This window comes from Polistes dominula, unplaced genomic scaffold (assembly GCF_049000335.1).
Source record: "Polistes dominula isolate Pdom_NZ unplaced genomic scaffold, Pdom_raw_medaka contig_31, whole genome shotgun sequence".
Lineage (NCBI taxonomy): Eukaryota > Metazoa > Arthropoda > Insecta > Hymenoptera > Vespidae > Polistes > Polistes dominula.
In genome coordinates this window covers 4740357-4761725 of record NW_028300925.1, presented here as the reverse complement: position 1 = coordinate 4761725, position 21369 = coordinate 4740357, and the positions used below count along the sequence as shown (strand labels likewise).

Sequence of the window (21369 nt, the reverse complement as noted above, 5' to 3'; positions counted from 1 at the left end):
GATCGTTTATTTTTAGTCGTAATACCAGAATATCTCCTTCAATGCTAATATGCCCCCAAGTACGATAGAAAACATCTGTCACAGCAACCAATGTTTATGTTTTAGAACAGTACTCTCTAAGATCCTTGAATGAACAGAAATGTTAGCATTTCTCGTAAAAGTATATTTATAACAGTGTGATGATATAACATTAAAAAAAATTTGTTATTGTTTATTGTTAATTGATTAGTTGATTATTTTTTTTAATTAAATACATATATTCCATTGAAAAGGATGTTAGAAACACGTTCTGCTGTATTTAAATTAATGAAAACTAACGCTCACGAAGAACGACAGGTATATATATATAGTATGTTTTATATTGTTTATTTCAATTTCTATACATAAAATATAATAATATAATTATCGATAGATTAAAAAATGGCCACCCCCATTTTCTTCAGCGATAACTCCTTACTACGAAAGAGATTTCAATGATGTCGTTAAACAAGCTTGTGCAGAAAAATCTTTTACCCTTCGAATATCGAAAGTAATTGTCATTGGAGATGTAGCAGTTGGAAAAACGTCATTAGTAAATCGGTATAATATAATATATATATTTAAAATTTGTTTTTTAGTGTAACACTTTGTAGACGGGAAATTATGATCACGGTTCGGATAAGAACAAACGTCGAAAGCGAGAGACTAATCTCAGTGATGTGATAGCAGTAAAAATTAATAAATTGTTCATTCTTGTAAAAATAACAATTAATTTATTTTTTTTTTTGGCAAATGACTCTATATAGTAACTAAATTTTGTTGCTACACGTTTAAAAATGGCGCTCGCTTACAAAGTGTTAACTTAAGGAGTTATTCTGGTCAAGCAATGCAAAAATAAAATTATTTTCGTGAATTTATTTTTCAATAAAAACAATGAGTTTTGGTTTAAAATTTTTTCTACCTTATTATCACATCTTAAACTAATAGAAGATAATTTCTGAAAAAAAAGAATTTTTGTAAATAAAAGTAGCTACCTCCGTCTCTGAAAAACTTTCTACGACAATTTTTCCTTAATTTTCGGCTAGAATGACTCTTCTAATTTTATTAATTTAAACATTATAAAAATAATAATATTATTTTGTTTATTAGTTTTTGTCACAAACTTTTTGACAACAACTATAAGGCTACCATTGGTGTAGATTTTGAAGTAGAAAGGTTTGATGTTCTTGGTGTTCCATTTTATTTGCAAATGTAAGTGAATGTTTGAAATTCTTCAAATTCTTCCCCCTAAGACAAGCACAACACACTGAACTGTAAAAATAAAATTATACTTTCAGATGGGATACGGCTGGACAAGAGCGATTCAAATGTATCGCTGCTTCCTATTATCGATCTGCTAATGGTAAATTCATTTTATATACAAAAATTTAACTTTATTATTGAACGCATTATGGAAGAATATTACGTTTCACATTATTTATCCGTAATTTTAATTACAAAATAAGTCATAAAATGAATTTTTTAATTTATAATTTGTCCACTAACAAATCTGAAATTCATTTATGTTACAGCGATTATAGTTGTTTTTGATGTTGGAAATTTAGTAACCTTGGCACATTGTCAACAATGGTTATTAGAAGCATATAAAAGTAACACTAACTTTTGTCATGTTTTTTTAGTTGGTATGAAAAGAGATTTACTGGTAAGATAATCTAAATCTAATTTCACGAAAGTCTGAGTAACTATATTTATTTTTTGTTTTTCCTTTTTTAAATTTAACATTTGGTGTTTATTTATTTTCAGTCGAACAAAGTATACGAGATTATTGAAAATCGTGCGATAGATGTTGCGAATCGAATGAGAGCCGAATATTGGACAGTTTCAGCTAGAACTGGAGACGGAGTTAATGAATTGTTCGCAAGAGTTGCTAGTTTATGCTTCAATGCAATGGTTTTACGAGAATTAGAAAATAACAAAATAGTACCAATGAATATCGGCTCGGATTTAATAAGTAGGTTGTATTTTGCATACTTTATGTAACTTTGATGTCATACAATTGAGCTAGTAATTATGACAATGTAGTAAGACGAAAAATTGAAAAAATTGATTTCAGATTGAGAATAAATGTTCAAACAAAAAAAACATTTAATTTGGTTACAGAAGTTTAACGACTTTGAACTTCAATTTTAAGACACGTTTATTTTGATTTCTATCCTTTTTATTTTAGCTTTGGAAAGTAAATCCAAGGAAAATGAAGACAAAATTAAAAAAAAGATTAAATCGAAATGTTTCGATTGTTCCATATAAATATTTCGACGAATCAACGAATTGAAAATAATTGATCAAAGTGAGTGGACCAAGAGTACGAAGTTATGAACTATTAAATAAATTGATTTCATTTTTTTCTACGAATAATTCGATTAAATGTAAGCGATGTTTACTTTGTAATTAAATATTTCTAAGTATGCCATTAATTATGATAGAAAACTAAGTAAAATAATTAATTTATTACAATTATTAATATTTCGAAATAAATCATAGAATCAATTTTCTCCAATTTTTCGACTTGTTATTAATCTAACTTCATAAGAACCAGTAAAAGCTGTTAGAAAAGTTTCAAATAAAGCGCGCATTTTGTTAAAACTTTACCGCCATTTCCGTTAGAATGTTCAAGTTAACAACCGAATAGAAAAAAAGATAAACTAAATGTGAATTTTTGTTTTCTTATTAATATTATAAATTATATTAAAAATTATTTATATTATAAAATAAATTGTACGTCGTAATTATCGACACAAAAAAATAACTAATAACAGGGATTCTCATTTATGAGAATTTATTTATAAGACACAAGTAGAAGAAGCATAAAAATCAGGAATATTTTTGTTGTTTGTGGAATTGCATATACGACAACCTTCGGAATCGTGAAAGGATCGATCTACTATCGTTGTAGATCGTTACCGATCGTCGTCATTATTCGTCGTGACTGAAATTTTTATTTCTTTCCTCCTCCTTTTTTTTGACTCATACGTTCTCTCTTACAGATATACGTCACACAAATTGTATATCGAGAGAAAACGTAGCAGTACACATAACACGCTGCATGCATGCACACACTCTAGATACATTACCCACTGCACAACACACACACACACATATCACTGTCCTACACTTCTGCTCATGTCGGTTCCTTCCAACTTTCCATCTTTAAAAAGAAGAGCTTCGGTTAGTCAGTGAGTCGAGTCGCGAACTGTTAAATTCCTTGTGAACGAAAAAAATTGTTGTCATATCTACTTCTGGTGTAAAGAAAATTTGATTTGTTTTTATTTTTTATTTTTTAAAAATTTCTTTTTAATTTTGTTTTAATTTTGTTTTAATCTCTTTTCTATTTCTTTGTATTTCTTTTTATTTCTTTCTTATGCATCTCTTATTTGTTATAAAGGTCCATCACGTTTCTGTCGAGTTGCAGTATCATTCCAAACGTGCATTGAATCACTTTAACAATTTCTTCTTGGTATTACACAGTGTTTGTTAATAAAAAAAAAAAAAAAAAAAAGAAGAAGAAAAATAGGAAGAACTGTGAAGAAATAATAGAAGCAGAAAATTCACATTGTGATCATTTATCTTAGTAGAGCAAGGAAAGAGAAGCAACTTTCCAAAAATTAATAACACTCATCGGGAATCCTTCAATTTCGTCTGGTATGTAAATTTAACACATTATATTCTGACAGGTGGCGATTGGTGAGTAAGATTGAGAAAGGAAGAAAGGGAAAAAATAAAGTGGGAAAAAAAGAGAAGGAATAGGAGAAATAATACATGAAACGATAGAGATAGAATGATAGTACATAATGGGAAGGGGGAGAAAGAGAAAGGGAGATGTCAATTTTAAATGAAATTTGTGTTCCGTGATTCACTATATGTTTTATAAATCATACGTTCATGCGAATCATACATGATAAATTAAAATAGACACCGGGCGAATCTATGTAACACGTATATACGTAATTTCAATTTGTTAATAATAATTGTAAGATTTCTTTGTTAACACTGAAACTATACTATCTGCTTATTTCTTTAAATAATTTATTTTATTGTTAGAAATCCAATGATTTTTTATATAAATATCAATTTTGTATCAATCTATTTGTTATTTATTATTCCATATTTTATTTCACGTATGTTGAAAATTTTGTCGAATGATAAAAGAAAAACAAACAGTTAAGAAAAAAATTAAATATTATATATTATCCTTTTGTTCTTAAAAGATATATTTTTTTCTTTTCATTTCACATTTTTAAAATAACATTTATTTTAATTTAAAATATTGAATTTGTCCATCTCATTTACAAAGAAAACTTTTACCCTTAACAACGGTTACAAATGACGAAATTTAATAATAGTTGTATTCTGATTCTTTTGAATTATACATTTGAGATGAGTATAAGATAAAATTCAGAAGAAAAGATTCAGTTTAAAAAAAGGTTTAAAGTTCATCGTACTGCATTCATACATATGGATCGGCTTTTTCTACATTCCTCTTTTGTTTTTATTTTATTTTAAAAAAATAATATAATATATAAGAGGAATAAGTTGACAAATTGTAAAACTCAAGAAAATACAACACTTCTACTCATGTTTTTTTAACGCATTAACTATCACGCAAGTTTTACGTAATTTGCCGTCGAGGCTGTAATTTAAAGATTAGATATAAAACAATATAGAAGGTGACGCAACAAAAAGTTCAATTTAAAATCAATACAAAAAAAAAGCGAATTTTTTTTAATGTCCATGTTTATTGATATCAATAAGATTATTACACATAGGAATTATATATGAGGAATGATATCAGCTCAAGGTACAGATGATAACTCTTTGAGCAAAATTTTCATTAATAGATTAAAATTGCAATTCTTATTGTGCTACCCTGTAGTAAAGTTAGTCATAGATAACTCAAACGGCCCCATTGAAAGAACAAACGTCACGTCATGGAAGACTGACGTGGCAGTCAAAGTGTTGATAAAAATGAATTTGACCAAAAAATACATTGCTTCTATGTTAAGTTCAAAATTTTTCAACCCATCTATGTATATCGATTCTAGACAATTTATTTACTTTTAAAAAAAGATAGAAAGACAAAATTATTAAAAACTAATTTAATTTCATCGGTTATTAATGTTCTTTTTTTTTTTTTACAAATTTTTAAGATCGAAAAATCAATAATGTTGAGTTTAATTAGTCGATGATGCGGTTTCGGATGATGCGGTTTCGGATTTTACGGTTTCGGATTTTACGGTTTCGGATTTTACGGTTTCGGATTTTACGGTTTCGGATTTTACGGTTTCTGATTTTTCTTTTTTCTTGAAGAGATTTTTCCAAAGATCCACTATATATGGATTTGCATCGCACAATGTCGGCCATTTCATTTGCTTCATATTACCATTGTCATTTATATTCAATGTTTCTCGTACTTTGACCCCACCGATTCTTCCTTCCTCAATTTTTCCATTCTGAAATTTTATTTTATCACATCATTCAAATACTTTTAGTCGTACATCCAAATTAATAATACTGAAAACATTCGAACTATATAATTATTTTTAGTTATGTAATCTGTTCATTGTAATATACTATTGCATAATATAATAGTACGTTACGATCATAAAAAATGATAAATAAGAAATAAAACAAAGAAAATAAAAGATTAGAGTACTCTCTTAAGATTAGATTTAAAAAGTATTTACCGATAATATCGAAAAATATCGAATCCTAGCTTGAGCTAGGATTAATAAACTCTACAAAAACTTTTTTTATTTATTTATTTATTTAGAAATAATAATAATTTCTCAAGAAATGCAAAATTTAGATAAAATGATTTTTTTTCAAAAATTTTTTATTTATTGTAATTTTTTTCAAAGATTTTTTTCTCGAGAAAAAATGTTCAAACAGAAATAATAATCACGTGGGATTACAGAGAAAAGTTATTATTTTGCAATGAAATTACGAGATTTCACAAATATGGTACAGGATTACAAAGTAGAGAATAAATTTCAACTTACTTCGCAATATTTTATTGGTTGAAATTTGTCGTTATTGCTTTCCGATGACTTCGACATGACAATTCCTTTCTTTTCTCATTTAATTAAATCTTTAATGATACAATTAAGGTGTATGGTTAATTTGTATTCATATACAATTATGAATATTTACAAAAAAAGATTTCTTAGATTGTTGTATTTCAAATTATTTTATCTTTGACACATGAGATTAATTAGAAAAAATAATATTTATAATTAAGATAAAAGAAAACACGGTATATAACTGACCTTAAAAATAATTATTTATGCTTACATTAGATGACTATCCTTCGATCATTGTATATATTAATATTACATTCGCGTAACGATACATGGTGATGATTATTGCATATTTTATTTAGGTTCTAACTCGATGCAATATTTTTCATGGCTTTGAGATCAATTTTTCCGTTGTTATATCTCTTTTTGATTGATTTATTTATTAATATTTTCACAAGAATTGATTTAGATAATTTCCGGATCAAGTGATAAAAAATTTGTAAACTATGTTGAATGCCATTTTGGTGTCAAAACAAATAATGTTTTTCCTTGGCTATTTCCAACGAGCTCGATATAACAGTGAACGATCTAACAAAAGAATATAAACTATATTATAAATATTTGATAATATCACTGCTATGAAATTTCTCTAGAAAACAATTATAAATGTAAGTTCATTTATTTCCATATATTAAAAATGCTTAATATCATGGAAATTATAGCAATGACGTCATTTTGAATAATCTTTTAAACATATGGTATATTTATATTCAAATAAATTGAGGAAGACAATGTTGAAATCTAATAACATATAGAAAAATATAATATTTTTTGACGAAAGCAAATTCAACCTTTAAAATTTGCAAGGAAGTTCAATAGCGTGGCGATAAATAAATAAAAAATATTATTTCTAAAATGCAAAGACTACAGTAAATTGTTAAAAGTTTGAGAGGTTGCATTTTTTTTAATGTACCCGGAATCTTGATGTTACTTAATGTATTAAAATCTTTACATATACTTAAAAACAATTTACTTCGTAATTCCAAAAAGCCGGGATAATAATAATCCAATAATAATAACGTAACTTTAAAAAATGACTGCTAAGTAACACATTTAAAAAATGGAAAGCCTTCAATTAATAATTCGTTTTGCAATCTTTAATGCACTCTGGTATATCCGTAATAATAACATTCGTAAAATATTGAACGCACATTTTGGGCAAGAAGAAATAATAAGACTTACACAATCACACAAAATCAGAATCAAAACCCATGCGAATCTACCTACAGTAAACTGTTACAAAGAAATGGCCAAAAGACTATAGTGAAAGCACCCGTTGAATTTATTAAATTTGCTCACTACATAACTCGACAAATAACTCAAATATATCTTAAAGATATATTTCTATATATCTTTAATATTTCTATATATCGTTAATATTTCTATAAATAGGAACAAATAATAAAGAGGAACATAAAAAAAATGTTCATTAGGACAAATACCTCCAGCATGAAGCACTCATTGTGCAAAATTTTTTATTAAATCAATGACTCAAAATTCTTCATCTCAAATCAATCACTGAATCTTAATCCCATTGATAATTTATGAGATGAATTAGAGAAGAAAATTAGGAAAATTCCAATTGTTTCAATAGCCGAATTAAAACAAAAACAAAGGCTAAATTTTGAAATAATCAAAATATAAAGTCATAAATTTAGCTATCACTTTTGCGTCCGAATATTTGTGAAAGTCACTGCAGATAAGTTCTTTTTTGAATTCTTATCACTCACGTAAAGCAATTATACGGATATTTATCGATATCTACGATATCTTATATTAGTAAAACCTGATAATAATCAAGATTTGTACAATTTATTTTAACATTAATTTCATTCGCTTATTATTACCTTATTTCATTACAGAAATGAAGACTTTCTCACTTTTTCCGTTTTCTTGTTACTAAATGCATTAGTGCCATAATGAAAGTCGATTTTTATATTGATAAAAAACTCTGACACGAGTCATATATACCGGGTGGTCGGGAGCTATTACCATTTCAGTTATAACATATCTCCGTTATTTTGTATTTATATGAGAAAACGATCAAGACAAAGTTACAGCTATTTAAATAATACGTTCGATGATGAAAATAATTTTTTCTCAAAGACAATTTTCTAACAATATAACAAGAGACTAAGTATGCATATATAATTTTGCAAAAAGAAAATATTATCATTCACCTTGAATTTTTTATCTTATTTTTTTTATTATTTAACTATAAATTATGTTTATTACAGTTATATAAACGCAGAGATATGAATTGTAAATCAAATCTTTTGAATTTTTCATTTTTTTTAATAATTGTTAATAATAATTGTAGGAATTGTAAAATTGTTAATAATAATTGTGTTAGGTATACTCGTCATTCACAGCTAACTGATTAAAATAAAATCAGGAACTAAAAATCATCACGTGGATTCATCGCGTGCTATTAATCAGGCTCTGTATTTAGATAACAAATTGAAAATCATTCTTCTACGAAAAGTTATAACGAAAAAATATATGATAAATTTATCCTCCTCCAAACGTGTAATATACCTTTCAATCATAATTACAACAGGAAAATAGGTAGAGGAATTTTTTTCTCATCATAAAATCAATTAGCGTATTTTATTGACTATTACTGATTATCATTTACATCGTTAAATAAGTAAGTTCGTCATTATTTTTTATTAAAAATTGAGATAGAATAATTACTAAATAAAAAATAAAGGAGGTAAAAATTTGTATTAAAAAAAAAAAAAAAAAAAAACAAATAAAAAAGATAAAATAAATACTAAATCGTCGAGCATACGAATGAGCATTTAACCACTTAACCTACAACTACTGGCATAGCCCGTATACGATGATCATAATATTTACGCTTTGCTCGATCAGTGTATTACTTAAGTCGTGCGAATGGCTCGAAGGCTGCGCGAACTTGTTTACGTTTTCGGCCCTAAATTCTCGAACATAAATCGTAGGTTAAGGGGTTAATAGTATTCTCCCCAAACGCCTGGTTTATGTTGCGTGCAGCTTTTACAGCATTATTACCAAGTTTATACTCATACAAGAAAATGACACGAATTTCGGTGGAATTCATATTGGTACAAAATTCAAAACAAATAACAAAAGGGAACACTTTTGAGAAAATCTCCTTTGTTGAAATGTAACTCTGGCGATGGACAGTCGACTATAAACTCAGACGACTATAAACGAGGTTATGCCAAAAACCAAAGCATAACGAAAACAGGAAGAGAAATTTTTGCACGTAAAAAAAATCCGACATTTCATATGCATCAACCTAATATATTTATACTTGCATTAATCGTAATATCTCTGAAAAATCGAGAGATCTTGCTTTAAAAACAATGACAAAACAAATAAATAAATAAAAATAGAAAAAAAAAGTCGAAGAAAAACAAAGAATTCACGTCATTGATATTTTATTTAATATTTCAATTCTTGATTCACGATAGAAGAATATTCATGATTTCTGTGATCCTTCCTTGAAAAGAAAATTATTTAACCTCTTAAGGCCTCGTTTAATATTTTTTCTCATTCAACATAAATAATTATACTATATAATGTATGATGTAATAAATAAGAGAAGTGCATATATAATCTACAGTTATGCTAATTAATACGCATACAATCAGGAAAAAAAATAAAGAATAGGTTCTAGAAATACGTATGTAATTATCGGAATTGACGGAGTAAAACATGAGAGTGAATCTATACCACGGTATGGTCTCATATCTCGATTTTATATATGAAATATTAAAACTTGTAGACAGTTTTATGACTGTTAAAAAATATATTGGTGTTATTAAAGACAAATTTTATTTTCGCAGCAGTAAAAAATGGCTCTTGGTAAAGAATTTATTCCACAACTAACAACAACAACGAGCTGATAATCCTAAACATTATTATTATTTATTATTATTATTATTATTATTATTAGTATAATTATTAGTTGGCATTAGGAACTCGAAAGTTCATTGCTACAAATACCAAATCCCGCCATTTTTCCCGTCCCTGAGCACGATCCTTCCATTCGCGGTCTTCGTATCCTATTTCTTTCAGATCTCTTCTAATATTATCCTTCCATTTACGTCTCGGTTTACATAGTGGTCTTTTCCCGTTCGGTATACTGACCAATATTTTATGCGCCGTTCCATCCTCCCCCATGCACGCCACGTTACCAGCCCATCTTAAACAGCGTGATTTTACGACGTTAATAATGTCCGGTTTGTTGTACAATCGATGTACTTCTACGTTATGTACGTTCTTCTACGTTATATTCGCCCGTTTCCTCATCGCGTTTTGCACCGAAGATTTTACGAAGAACTTTGTTTTCGAAAACCTTAAATTTCTTTTCGTCCCGTAACGTAAGCGACAACGTTTCGTTACCATAAAGGATTACTAGCAGGATGATTGTTCTGTATATCCTAATTTTTAATCACCTAGACAGCAACCGCGAGCTGAGTAATTTATTAACTGAATAAAAGCATGCATTGCCTAAATTGATTCTTTTCTTAAGTTCTTCTTTAATTTCGTTCGTCTGGTTTATGATCGATCCTAAATATACCTAAAGTTGCTGACCCGTTCGAAAATTTTATCCCGGACGACCAAAGTTCCAGTACTAGGCATATTCTAAATTCTATCGGTGACCATATATTTGGTTTTCTCCGCGCTTATTTGTAGCCCCAAATCTTTCGTGTTATCTATTAGTATTTTCGCGTTATTAATTAATGACTCTTTATTGTCCCCTAACAAAGCAATATCGTTCGCGTATGTCAACAATTGTGTTGTCCCGTTCAACTGTAGACCATCTTTACTTTTCTGCAGTTCTTTGACAGCGAATTCTAGTACTAAATTGAACAGAAGAGGTGACAATGCGTCCCCCTATTTTAACCCGCTATGAATACTAAAATCTTCCGACATTTGGTTACCTATCCTCACTTTACCCCTTGTTTCCTTTAGGCAAAATTGAACCAGGTTGACCAATTTTCTTGGTATCCCCTGTTGTATTAGGATTTCGAGCATTTTTTCTCGTCTTACCGAATCGTACGCTTTTTGGAAATCTATATAAAGTTGGTGTGTACCGGCTGATTAAATACCCATTTTTTTTCTAAGATCTGTCAAATAGTAAAGATTTGGTCTATTGTCGATCTAAACATATTGCAAAAAAATTCTAACATTAAATTATTACAATGATCACTTTAAGATCCAAATTGAAATTAATCAATAAAGTTAATGCAATTGTTGAACAGAAAATATATGGAAAATTAACAGAGTTAGAGTTCTGTTAGGTAAACGAAACAATAGAACACAGATAATTTTAACAATTTTAAATAAACGTTCGAAAATATTTATTGAAATTATATAAATTTTAATTACCTAATAATTGTAGCAATAGCTATCAGTAGTAGTTTTTTTTATAATACTTTTATCATTTACTCTTATACCCAACTATATATAATTCACGTATATAGAGCTTTTTTTTTAAGAGTTATATTAAAAAGTATAATTTCATAATATTTAACTTATGATTGAATAAAGTACTAGATAGGAAATGACTTGTTTATTTGACAAATTCTTGCTGTTATATTCAGTGTCACATAGTAGACCGTAACAAGTTAGAAGAGTAAACCGTTGACACGATAACAATGACAACCAATGAAAATGCTAAAATTCAAAGAGGAGAGGGAAAAATAAATGAATAAATCGAGTTACAAACGCATGCGTACAATAAATTTTCGCCATCTCGACGTGAGGGAAATCTTCACGTAAATGGTCTTTTAGTCGCTCGTAGTGCATCGATAGTCGATGTTGTGTTCTATTGTGTTGTTCCTTATTTCAATATTCAAAATATAACCCCTCTTTATATATATATATACATATATATCTATTTATATAAAAGTAAACGTTCATTATCTTTTAACGGATTCTTTATCTCACTTATCATCGTTAAAATGGATTTGCCGGTAATTATTATTATTTTTATTAGTTTAAAAATAATTTAAATTATAAATATGTTCTTAAAATAAGGTGATTGTATTTAAGAGAAAATATATTAAAAATGTAGGAACTCACATTGATAATTATCGTAAGTTATTTTCCAAGAATCGTTTATCTCTTACCGAATCACGTGATCAAATAAAGTATATAAGTCGTATAATACATTGTCACAGACTAAGGTTTTTCTTTTATTGCGTAGTTAAACTATCTATTCAATTTTACTTATAATTCATTAAGAGTTTTGAGAATGTAAAAAATTTTGATAATATCCAAAGTTCATATTTCATTTTATTATCTTCGATTTATTTTCTTTTTTATTTTCAATATTCCCATTGTGAAAAATTTTTGATACTATACATTCACATCTATTTTTGTTTTTTTATTTTTTATTTATTTTTCTTTCGTATTTTCTTTAATAAATAATTATACATATAAACGAATAATGTAAGAAATTGATAAAAAAAAAACGGAAATTTCGTTTAAAGTCACTGCCTGAGAAAACCTGGTCTATATATCAAATTTTCATGGTAAGAACGACAATCGGAAAACAAAATTTTGATGATTATTCTATTTCTGTTGATAAAGATTGGAAGAAGAGGTTCAAAGTTCAAAAAATCGAATTTTTTATTCGAGCTATATAAAATACTACCGATAAAATTTCAAGGACAAATAAAAAGCGTCCGTGTTTCCGTTCCAGTGATTTTGTTCTTCTGACAATTGTATTTAAGAGTCCCCTCCGTACGATTTTAAAATCACGTACCAATATGTAAATTTCATTTTTTGTTAATCTAATTTTTATTTCAATATGACGTCCACGTATTTGAATTTTTCTTTTGCCAATACAAATTTTTGATCAACTTTAGCTTAAAATATCGAATTTAACTTACATTTAATATCGTTTTAACTCTTATCAATTCATTGTTAATTTCTAATTATATAAATTTTTTTATAATTAAGAAATTAATTTATGCAATATACAGAATCCTTTAATAACTCTGTCCACTTTATAATCGTATTAAAAAACTGCAAAAGAAAAAGTTGCACTTTTACAGGAAGGAAATATAATGATTGGATGAATTTGTTCTCAAAGTCATTTTATTACAAAATTTTTAAATTATCGATGTCTTTTTAAATAAAATAACCGTTCCGTTATAATAAATAAATCAGTTTCAATATAATTCAAGCTCACACGTAGTAGTGAAATAAACTATTACAAAAGTTTCATTAATATATTTTGATATAAATAATCACAATTCGAACATCTTCCTCAATGTTTGTTTTATTGTGACATTTAACCTCTAGTGACCTTCAGTAATAGCTTGTTAAAACTGTCTTATACCGGCTATCGCAAAGTGGTTATAAAAACAGGTTATTCCATTTGAAAAAATGAAAATGACCTTGAAATCTCCTCTATGCTTCCACCTACACAAAAGATATAGGCATCATTATGTCTTCCCCTATGTCATATCAGTTCTGCACTAAACATTCTTTTTATATTAAAACAAATAACATAGATATTCAAGATGGATAAGGTTATTACATTATCCTGTATATATTCTAAATCACACAACTCTCAGTATTATGTGGAATGTAAATATTCTAAAATCAAATTACTATCATATTTATTTATCACCCATAATTACTTTATTGTGTATTATTATTATTATTATTATTATTATTATTATTATTATTATTATTATTATTATTATTATTATTATTATTATTATTATTATTATTATAGGAAAAGTTTAAATTCCTTTAAACGTGAAAAACTTTTTAAAAATAGATAATCTTTATTTCATACTATTATAATTTTTAGTAAAACATACAAAGTCATCGTGACGCATAATGCCACTTGATAGAATGAATGATTAAATATGATTGTGTAATAAAAGTTGCTATCAATTGATATTACTACTTTTTGATATGTCATCAATAGCTATTATTTTTCCTTTCTTTTTTTCTCACATCAATTTAATACAATTGTCATATAAATGTCACTATTTATAAAAACTTTGTGACATGTATGTGATTAATCGGTTATATAATCTGTTTCAAATAGGTATAATTAAAAACAAAAGCTATTTCGATAATATTGCAGTTATTTAATAAACAAAATTGTAGGTTATGTCGAAATGAAACGCTGTCACGTACGCGTAATTTATTTTTCTCCAGCGTAAATTTCGCTGGTGGCAGCGCAACAGTAACTCGAGAAATGTGCGGCCAGTAAAGTATTAAGCACTTGTCAATAAGTAAGAAATCTAATCTACTTAATAACAAAGCTATTAAAATAAGTAATGATAGAAATAAACATAATTATTCTGTATCCGAAGCTTGGCACAACTTATAATTTAAATATTAATTTTAAGCATCAAACAGAGTACTATGACAATACACTATTACTAATCTTAAGATACTATGTAATAATTCAATAGCTGTGGAAATGAAACAAAGCATTGAATATATTGTATTTTCGCTTATTTATATTTTATTAAAATATCAGAATATAGCAATTTTATTGTCATTATTACTCATTTCAATTTGTTGTGAATATAATCTTAATTAATCATTTATCTATGCCTCTGCTATATTAGTTTTCTAAATGCATTTCTCATTGATACAATACTTATCTACAATACATATAACACAAAAAACTTATTTAACGTATCAACACCAATTATGTAGTTTAGATCATTACATTCTGATTATAGATTGCAGACGCATCACAACCGAAGGCAGTTAGGATGACTGGTTCTCCAATTGTAGAAAACGAAAACAAAACTGAAACTTTGGACATTACTTCTTACACTATGCTAGATTTTCTTCTACTCATAACCATACTTATGGCTGCTATGTGGTGGCTTTTTATACGTAAAAGTAAACCAGAGGAATTCACACCCCCTCCTAAATCATACTCTATTCAGTAAATATCATCATATTTATCAAAGTATAATATAAATACTCTTCTTGAATATAATTATTTTCTCTCTTTTAAAGACCAACATCATTTACATCTTTAACACCATCAGAAAATTCCTTTACAAAGAAGTTAATATCATCCGGACGTAGTTTAGTCGTATTTTATGGTAGTCAAACTGGAACAGGTGAAGAATTTGCAGGTCGATTAGCCAAGGAAGGTATCCGATATAAATTGAAGGGTATGGTTGCAGATCCAGAAGAATGCGAGATGGTAAGTAATAAATCTCATACGATTTATAGAATTTACAGCTCGGAATGCATATCATGATGTTTATTATTATGTTTTCATTATTAACAGGAAGAATTGACGCGAATGAAAACGATTAAAAATAGCTTAGCAGTATTTTGTTTAGCCACGTATGGAGAAGGTGATCCTACAGACAATGCAATGGAATTTGTTGACTGGCTCAAGAATGGGAATCCAGATCTTACTGGGTTAAATTATTCAGTACGTATTATTTTGCTTAAGAACTTTAATTTATTTGTAAAAGATGAGATCAATCTTTAACAAAATAGTATAAATGCAAAATTGAATTTAATTTATATTATAATTAATATCAAAAATTGATTTACTTTTATTTACATTCGTTGATAAAGAAAAAAGATAAAATTTTCTAAGAACATAAATCTCAATACGATCGTAGTATTAAATAACTATTTGTCCGGAAGTTACGTCATATCTCTTCTAACTTCTACATAACCTTTATACTCTTATTGATACGAAGCAATCATAGTGATATTTATCAGTTTAAAACTAAGTGAAAGCATACACAGTGTACGCAGCTGATACATATACATTTTACATACAACTTTATTCACTTTATTTACACTATTATTCATTTTAAAGTTCAACATATCCATTTAAATTACATAAGCACTTATATATATCATGTGCTATAAATATATTTTTACATTCGAAAGTAACTTATTAGTTTTGTACATTCAGAAATAAATAAAATAATTATGTGATAAAATTAACATTATTTTCTCGTAACTGTTCTATATTTAGTAAAGTAACACATAAAATACTACACATAATAATTTAGTGAAAATGAGTTTTAAAATTTTGACTCGTCTAATGAATACTATCGTCTATCGGAACAGCGCCACGTTGTGTCGCTCTTTAGTACTATTTCGCAATCTAAAGATTAAGGTGCACAAATTTAAATTTACATTATTTCAAAGTCACAAAAATTATTTAAGAAAAAAAGATATATTCTAAACGATTGCAAAGTATTTTCTTTCATTTGTTGTATAGGTATTCGGACTTGGAAACAAAACTTACGAACATTACAATGAGGTGGCCATATATGTCGATCATAGATTGGAACAACTGGGTGCTACTCGTGTTTATGAATTAGGATTAGGCGATGATGATGCTAAGTAAGATAATAATTATTGATTTATTTTATATTATGATGTTTATAAATATTTCTAAATTATATTGATTTTGTATTACAGTATAGAAGATGATTTCATTACTTGGAAAGAAAAATTTTGGCCAGCTGTTTGTGAATACTTTGGTATTGAAGATACAGAAGAAGACGTCAGTATTAGGCAATATAAATTAACGGAACATGTTGACATTTCACCTGAATGTGTTTACACCGGAGAAATAGCACGTCTTCATTCTTTCCAGAATCAAAGATCGTAAGAATTTATATATATATTCATACAAAATATAATATTTTAGGAATAATATAAATTACTCATTCGCGCCATAAATAAGATTAACTCCACAAAACAAGCTAGTGAACGTATTGAGATTAATGAATTTTGATCAGTTGTATTTGCCTTTATATAGACCATATGACGCTAAAAACCCTTTCTTGGCACCGATCATAATCAACAAAGAATTACATGGACCAACATCCGATAGATCTTGTATGCATATTGAGTTGGATATAGAAAAATCTAAAATGCGTTATGAAGCTGGCGACCATTTAGCTGTATATCCTGTTAATAATTCAGAAATGGTTAATAAAATTGGAGCAAAGTGTGGAGTTGATTTAGATATTGTATTCACTCTTACTAATACAGACGGTATGTTTTATAAAGGAATTAATTATATTATATATTATCTAACAGTATAGAATTTTTTATTAATTTTTAAAATATTGTTATATTTCAGAGGAATCTACTAAAACACATCCATTCCCATGTCCTTGTACATATAGAACCGCCTTAACTTATTATTTGGATATAACCAGTAATCCCAGAACTCATATTTTAAAAGAATTAGTAGAATATGCTAGCGATCCAGTTGATAAAGAAAAATTACAGTTGATGGCCTCTCCCACCGTTGAAGGCAAAGCAGCCTATCAACAATGGGTCGTTCAAGCAAACAGAAATATTGTACATATCTTAGAAGATATTCCTAGTCTAAAACCAGCTTTGGATCATTTGTGTGAAATTTTACCACGATTGCAATGTCGTTATTATTCTATTTCTTCGTCGCCAAAGGTATGTCTAAGAAATATTTTTTTTTAATCTGACCAAGTAATTTGTCCTTTTTGTATTTGTACGATACGATTATTTTAATATAAGCGATATTATTCTTTTTTGTCTTAGCTTTATCCAAATTCAATACATATTACCGCTGTTGTCGTGGAATATAAAACACCAACGGGTAGAATTAATAAAGGTGTTACAACCAGTTGGTTAAAAGAAAAACATCCTTCAAATCCACCCTCTGTTGTTCCTATATTCGTAAGGAAATCACAATTTCGTTTACCACCGCGATTGTCTACCCCAATTATCATGATTGGACCTGGAACCGGTATAGCACCGTTTAGAGCTTTCATACAAGAGCGAGACTTGGGCAGAAAGGATGGCAATGAAGTTGGTGAAACGATATTATATTTTGGATGCAGAAAGAAGATGGAAGATTATTTGTACAAAGAAGAGTTAGAAGAATACGTAAAGAATGGTACATTGAAATTACATACTGCATTTAGCAGAGATCAGCCTGAAAAAGTATACGTAACGCACTTACTTGAAAAGAATAAAGATGAAATATGGAGAGTCATTGGTGAACAAAATGGTCATATATATGTTTGCGGGTTAGTATAAATTAAAATCTTATATATATATATATATATATATATATAGTTATATCTTTTTAATTCTTTCGTTATTAGTGACTCATATGGAGATCGTACATGCGACAATACGTATTTACTAGCAAATTTATACTTGCGCAACGATACTCGCGTCAAAGCATGCTATAACAAAAGAATTAAATTGATTTCTTTTTTTTTATTAAATATATATTTATTATATATACGTACTTAATAAAATAATTTGTTTACAGCGATGCTAGGAATATGGCTCGTGATGTACATAATATATTACTAAAAGTTGTAAAAGAAAAAGGAAATATGTCGGATAAAGAAGCATCAATGTACATTAAACAAATGGATTCGCAGAAACGTTATTCCAGCGATGTTTGGAGTTGAATTTTATTTGATTACTTCAATATCTTATAATTTTATATCAAATGAAATTGCTTGTGCAATATTTGATATAGAGCCAATACGTGAACGTCAGGCACTGACTATATCTATGTAAGCTTTTATATAAGCTATTATAGTTTGATACAATTATATCTCACAAAATAACTTTAATCTTATTATCCGTATAAAAATATGAAATAAAGATAATTTATAATCAGTTTATACTAAGCTATTCATATATATATATATATATTTGTTACAGTAAGCTATACAATTCTATTAGTATATTAAAATATATTTAATTAAATTTTAATTATCTTAACACATTGTTAATATTGTTTTAAATAATTACTTTCATATAAGTATACGGATAAATATATATATAAGATTTTTGAGATTTTTTCATACAAACATTGTGAACGTATTCTGCGTACAAAAATAAGAAAAAAACTTTATGTAGATAATTTAAAGCTTTATTCAAAAGTTATAATGTAAATTGTAAAACTGTTTAGATATGCTATATAAAATGTTGCCTACCTACACAAATATAAGTACCGATGTAATATATACTGTTTATAATATTGTGAATATTTTACGGATTTTTGCAGCTGCATCCTAAATTTGTTCCATCATGTCAAGTTTAGCTATCTCAGTTGCATAAATTTCCTGTTTCCTCCATAAATAAAAACCTTGTGGGATGAGATCAGGTGATATAGACGATCAAGCTATTATTTACATAAGAATACGTTTAATCGCTTCAAGATAGTAAACAACATATTTAGTCAATTTAACTATTTATGTTATAACTTTTGAATAAAGCTTTAAATAATCTATATATTTATGTATCATTTTGATCTTATTTTTCAAGCGTAGATATGCTCACAACGTTTTTACAAAAAAAAAACCCAAATAATTATTATAAATAATTAATATACTATTACTTTCGATCATACTAATTAAATTATTAAAATTAAAAATAAAATATCAAGTAAATAGAGTATATCTGTCATGTTTCTATACACAAAATTCAGGTCTTATATTGTATTCTAAAATAACTTCTTTCTATTTGGAATTCATTAATCTCTTAGGCACTGTTGAATGTTGCGCGTTACTGTTTCTCTATACGGCAAGGTTCAACAAGAATTACGTTAAAATTATGATGTGTGACGAATAAAGGCTATTCTTTACGCGAGTACATTTTTAAAAAGTTTTTCACGATTAAATTATAATTTTTTCCAAAGAAATGGTACACATATACTTTATTTAGATAATTTACTTTAATAATTAATAATAAAACTAGGTATAATACATTTTAAAAGATGTTATTCACGAAAGCCACTATAGTGGCGCGTAGTGCCTAAAAGGTTAATAATGTTATAAATGTGATTTAATTAGGATTTAATTTTATAAAAATAGTTTTGTAAGATTATCTATAATTAAGATTGATCGCATACAAATTAAATGACATATATATACATATATATGTGTAAGTATTTATCTATATATACAAAATAGAAGTTTAAAGATTAATGCATTATTATTTTAGACATTAAAGCTATTTTATTGAATCAATAAAAGTCACAAAAGTTGCTAATAATAATTAATAAGACTGTCGCGTTGTTAACTTTTTAAGGAGAATTACTGCTACTTAAGCAAGTCTGAATATAATTTATTTAGTGCTACTTATAGGAAGCTTTTCTCTGGTGTATGAAATAAGTTTAAATGCGTGGTTACTATATTTAAAAAAGAGTCCATGTGATTTAATTTCTTAAGAAATACTTTAAAAAATAAAAATTATTTATAATAAATATAAATTAATTTTTCTTGTGATTATTGTATATCAGTAATATGACAATAAGAATGATAAAAAAGACTTTTAACATATAAATCATTCACAAGCCAAAGCTATTAACACTACGTTTATAATTGGTTTTAATTTTAATATTAAAGCACTTCATTGATACTTAACTTCAATGATTAGACATCAAACTGTTAAATGAAAAAAATTGTTCTATTAACATGGACTCTTTAATGTTTAATTAAAAAGTTATGACAAAAATACGAAATTATAAAGGGTTTGGATTTCATTGACACAGTTAAGTGCGCTTTGTTGTTGCTATTTGAATATGCAACAATAACGTACTTGGACTTCACTGTTTACCTAAAAGATTAACTACAGTTTTTAGATTTCATAGAAAGTGAATTGTAACCAGAATTAGTAGAAGATATTTCATTTCTATTTCCCCAACATTTATGAATCCAATTAGATGGTTTTCCAGTACATTATATAATATCAATATTGATAATGGTTGCATAATTATGATCTCCAATGGATTATTACTTATGGATAACAGTAAAAGAAAAAGTTCATCAAACAGAAATTAATATGCGTCAAGAATTAATGTAAAAGAAAGTGAACAAGAAATAATTATTGCAATAAATTTTATTCTTTATCAAAGCCAATCTTATGTTCATAATAACAAACAATATTTAGAAATAGAATTATAATCTAAATCAGCAATTTATTTCTATGTAGTACTGAACAAGAAAGTAGTCCGTTGTCATTTCGTATATTTTAATAACTTTTCAATAACTTTTTAAAAGCTCATGTTTATATAAATTTTGTTCTTACTTTTATTTATAGAATATGCTAGCAAAACTTTACTAAAATAAACTTTGTATAATAATATACAATATGTAAGAAGAAATGAGACATTCAATATTTTATATCTGAATAAAGAATTAATAAATTTGCTAAACATTTTAATAATTACTATAAATAATTTGTTAATTCATTTTTCTATAACATGTCTTATATA

At 27.2% G+C, this 21369-nt stretch overlaps 3 protein-coding genes across 7 annotated transcripts; 2 read left to right on the top strand and 1 right to left on the bottom strand.

Moving 5' to 3' along the window:
• The first annotated feature begins 135 nt into the window (after positions 1 to 135).
• LOC107073835 (RAS oncogene family member RabX5) lies at positions 136 to 3547 on the top strand. Its single transcript, XM_015334577.2, has 8 exons — positions 136 to 336; positions 413 to 579; positions 1129 to 1230; positions 1317 to 1381; positions 1551 to 1681; positions 1783 to 1990; positions 2207 to 3280; positions 3422 to 3547. Exons 1-7 carry the CDS (start codon positions 274 to 276, stop codon positions 2284 to 2286), a joined length of 816 nt encoding a protein of 271 aa, XP_015190063.1. The 5' UTR covers positions 136 to 273; the 3' UTR covers positions 2287 to 3280; positions 3422 to 3547.
• Positions 3531 to 21333, top strand: Cpr (Cytochrome P450 reductase). Of its 2 annotated transcripts, none has more exons than XM_015334576.2 (10): positions 3531 to 3678; positions 14828 to 15039; positions 15114 to 15306; positions 15394 to 15543; positions 16354 to 16478; positions 16557 to 16745; positions 16900 to 17138; positions 17227 to 17558; positions 17667 to 18157; positions 18409 to 21333. In XM_015334576.2, exons 2-10 carry the CDS (start codon positions 14861 to 14863, stop codon positions 18551 to 18553), a joined length of 2043 nt encoding a protein of 680 aa, XP_015190062.1. In that variant the 5' UTR covers positions 3531 to 3678; positions 14828 to 14860; the 3' UTR covers positions 18554 to 21333. The 2 variants fall into 2 exon arrangements, with proteins under 2 accessions (XP_015190062.1, XP_015190058.1); XM_015334572.2 differs by lacking the exon at positions 3531 to 3678 and adding an exon at positions 11915 to 12082.
• Positions 4264 to 11838, bottom strand: LOC107073836 (uncharacterized). Of its 4 annotated transcripts, none has more exons than XM_089171234.1 (4): positions 10107 to 11838; positions 6303 to 6641; positions 6036 to 6124; positions 4264 to 5486 (listed from the first exon to the last, which is right to left on the bottom strand). In XM_089171234.1, the coding sequence occupies exons 3-4, from the start codon at positions 6090 to 6092 to the stop codon at positions 5208 to 5210; spliced, it is 336 nt and encodes a 111-aa protein (XP_089027360.1). In that variant the 5' UTR covers positions 6093 to 6124; positions 6303 to 6641; positions 10107 to 11838; the 3' UTR covers positions 4264 to 5207. The 4 variants fall into 4 exon arrangements, with proteins under 4 accessions (XP_089027360.1, XP_089027359.1, XP_089027361.1 ...); XM_089171233.1 differs by having other exon boundaries at positions 6328 to 6641; XM_089171235.1 differs by having other exon boundaries at positions 6328 to 6641; positions 10251 to 11838.
• Positions 21334 to 21369: the final 36 nt, after the last annotated feature.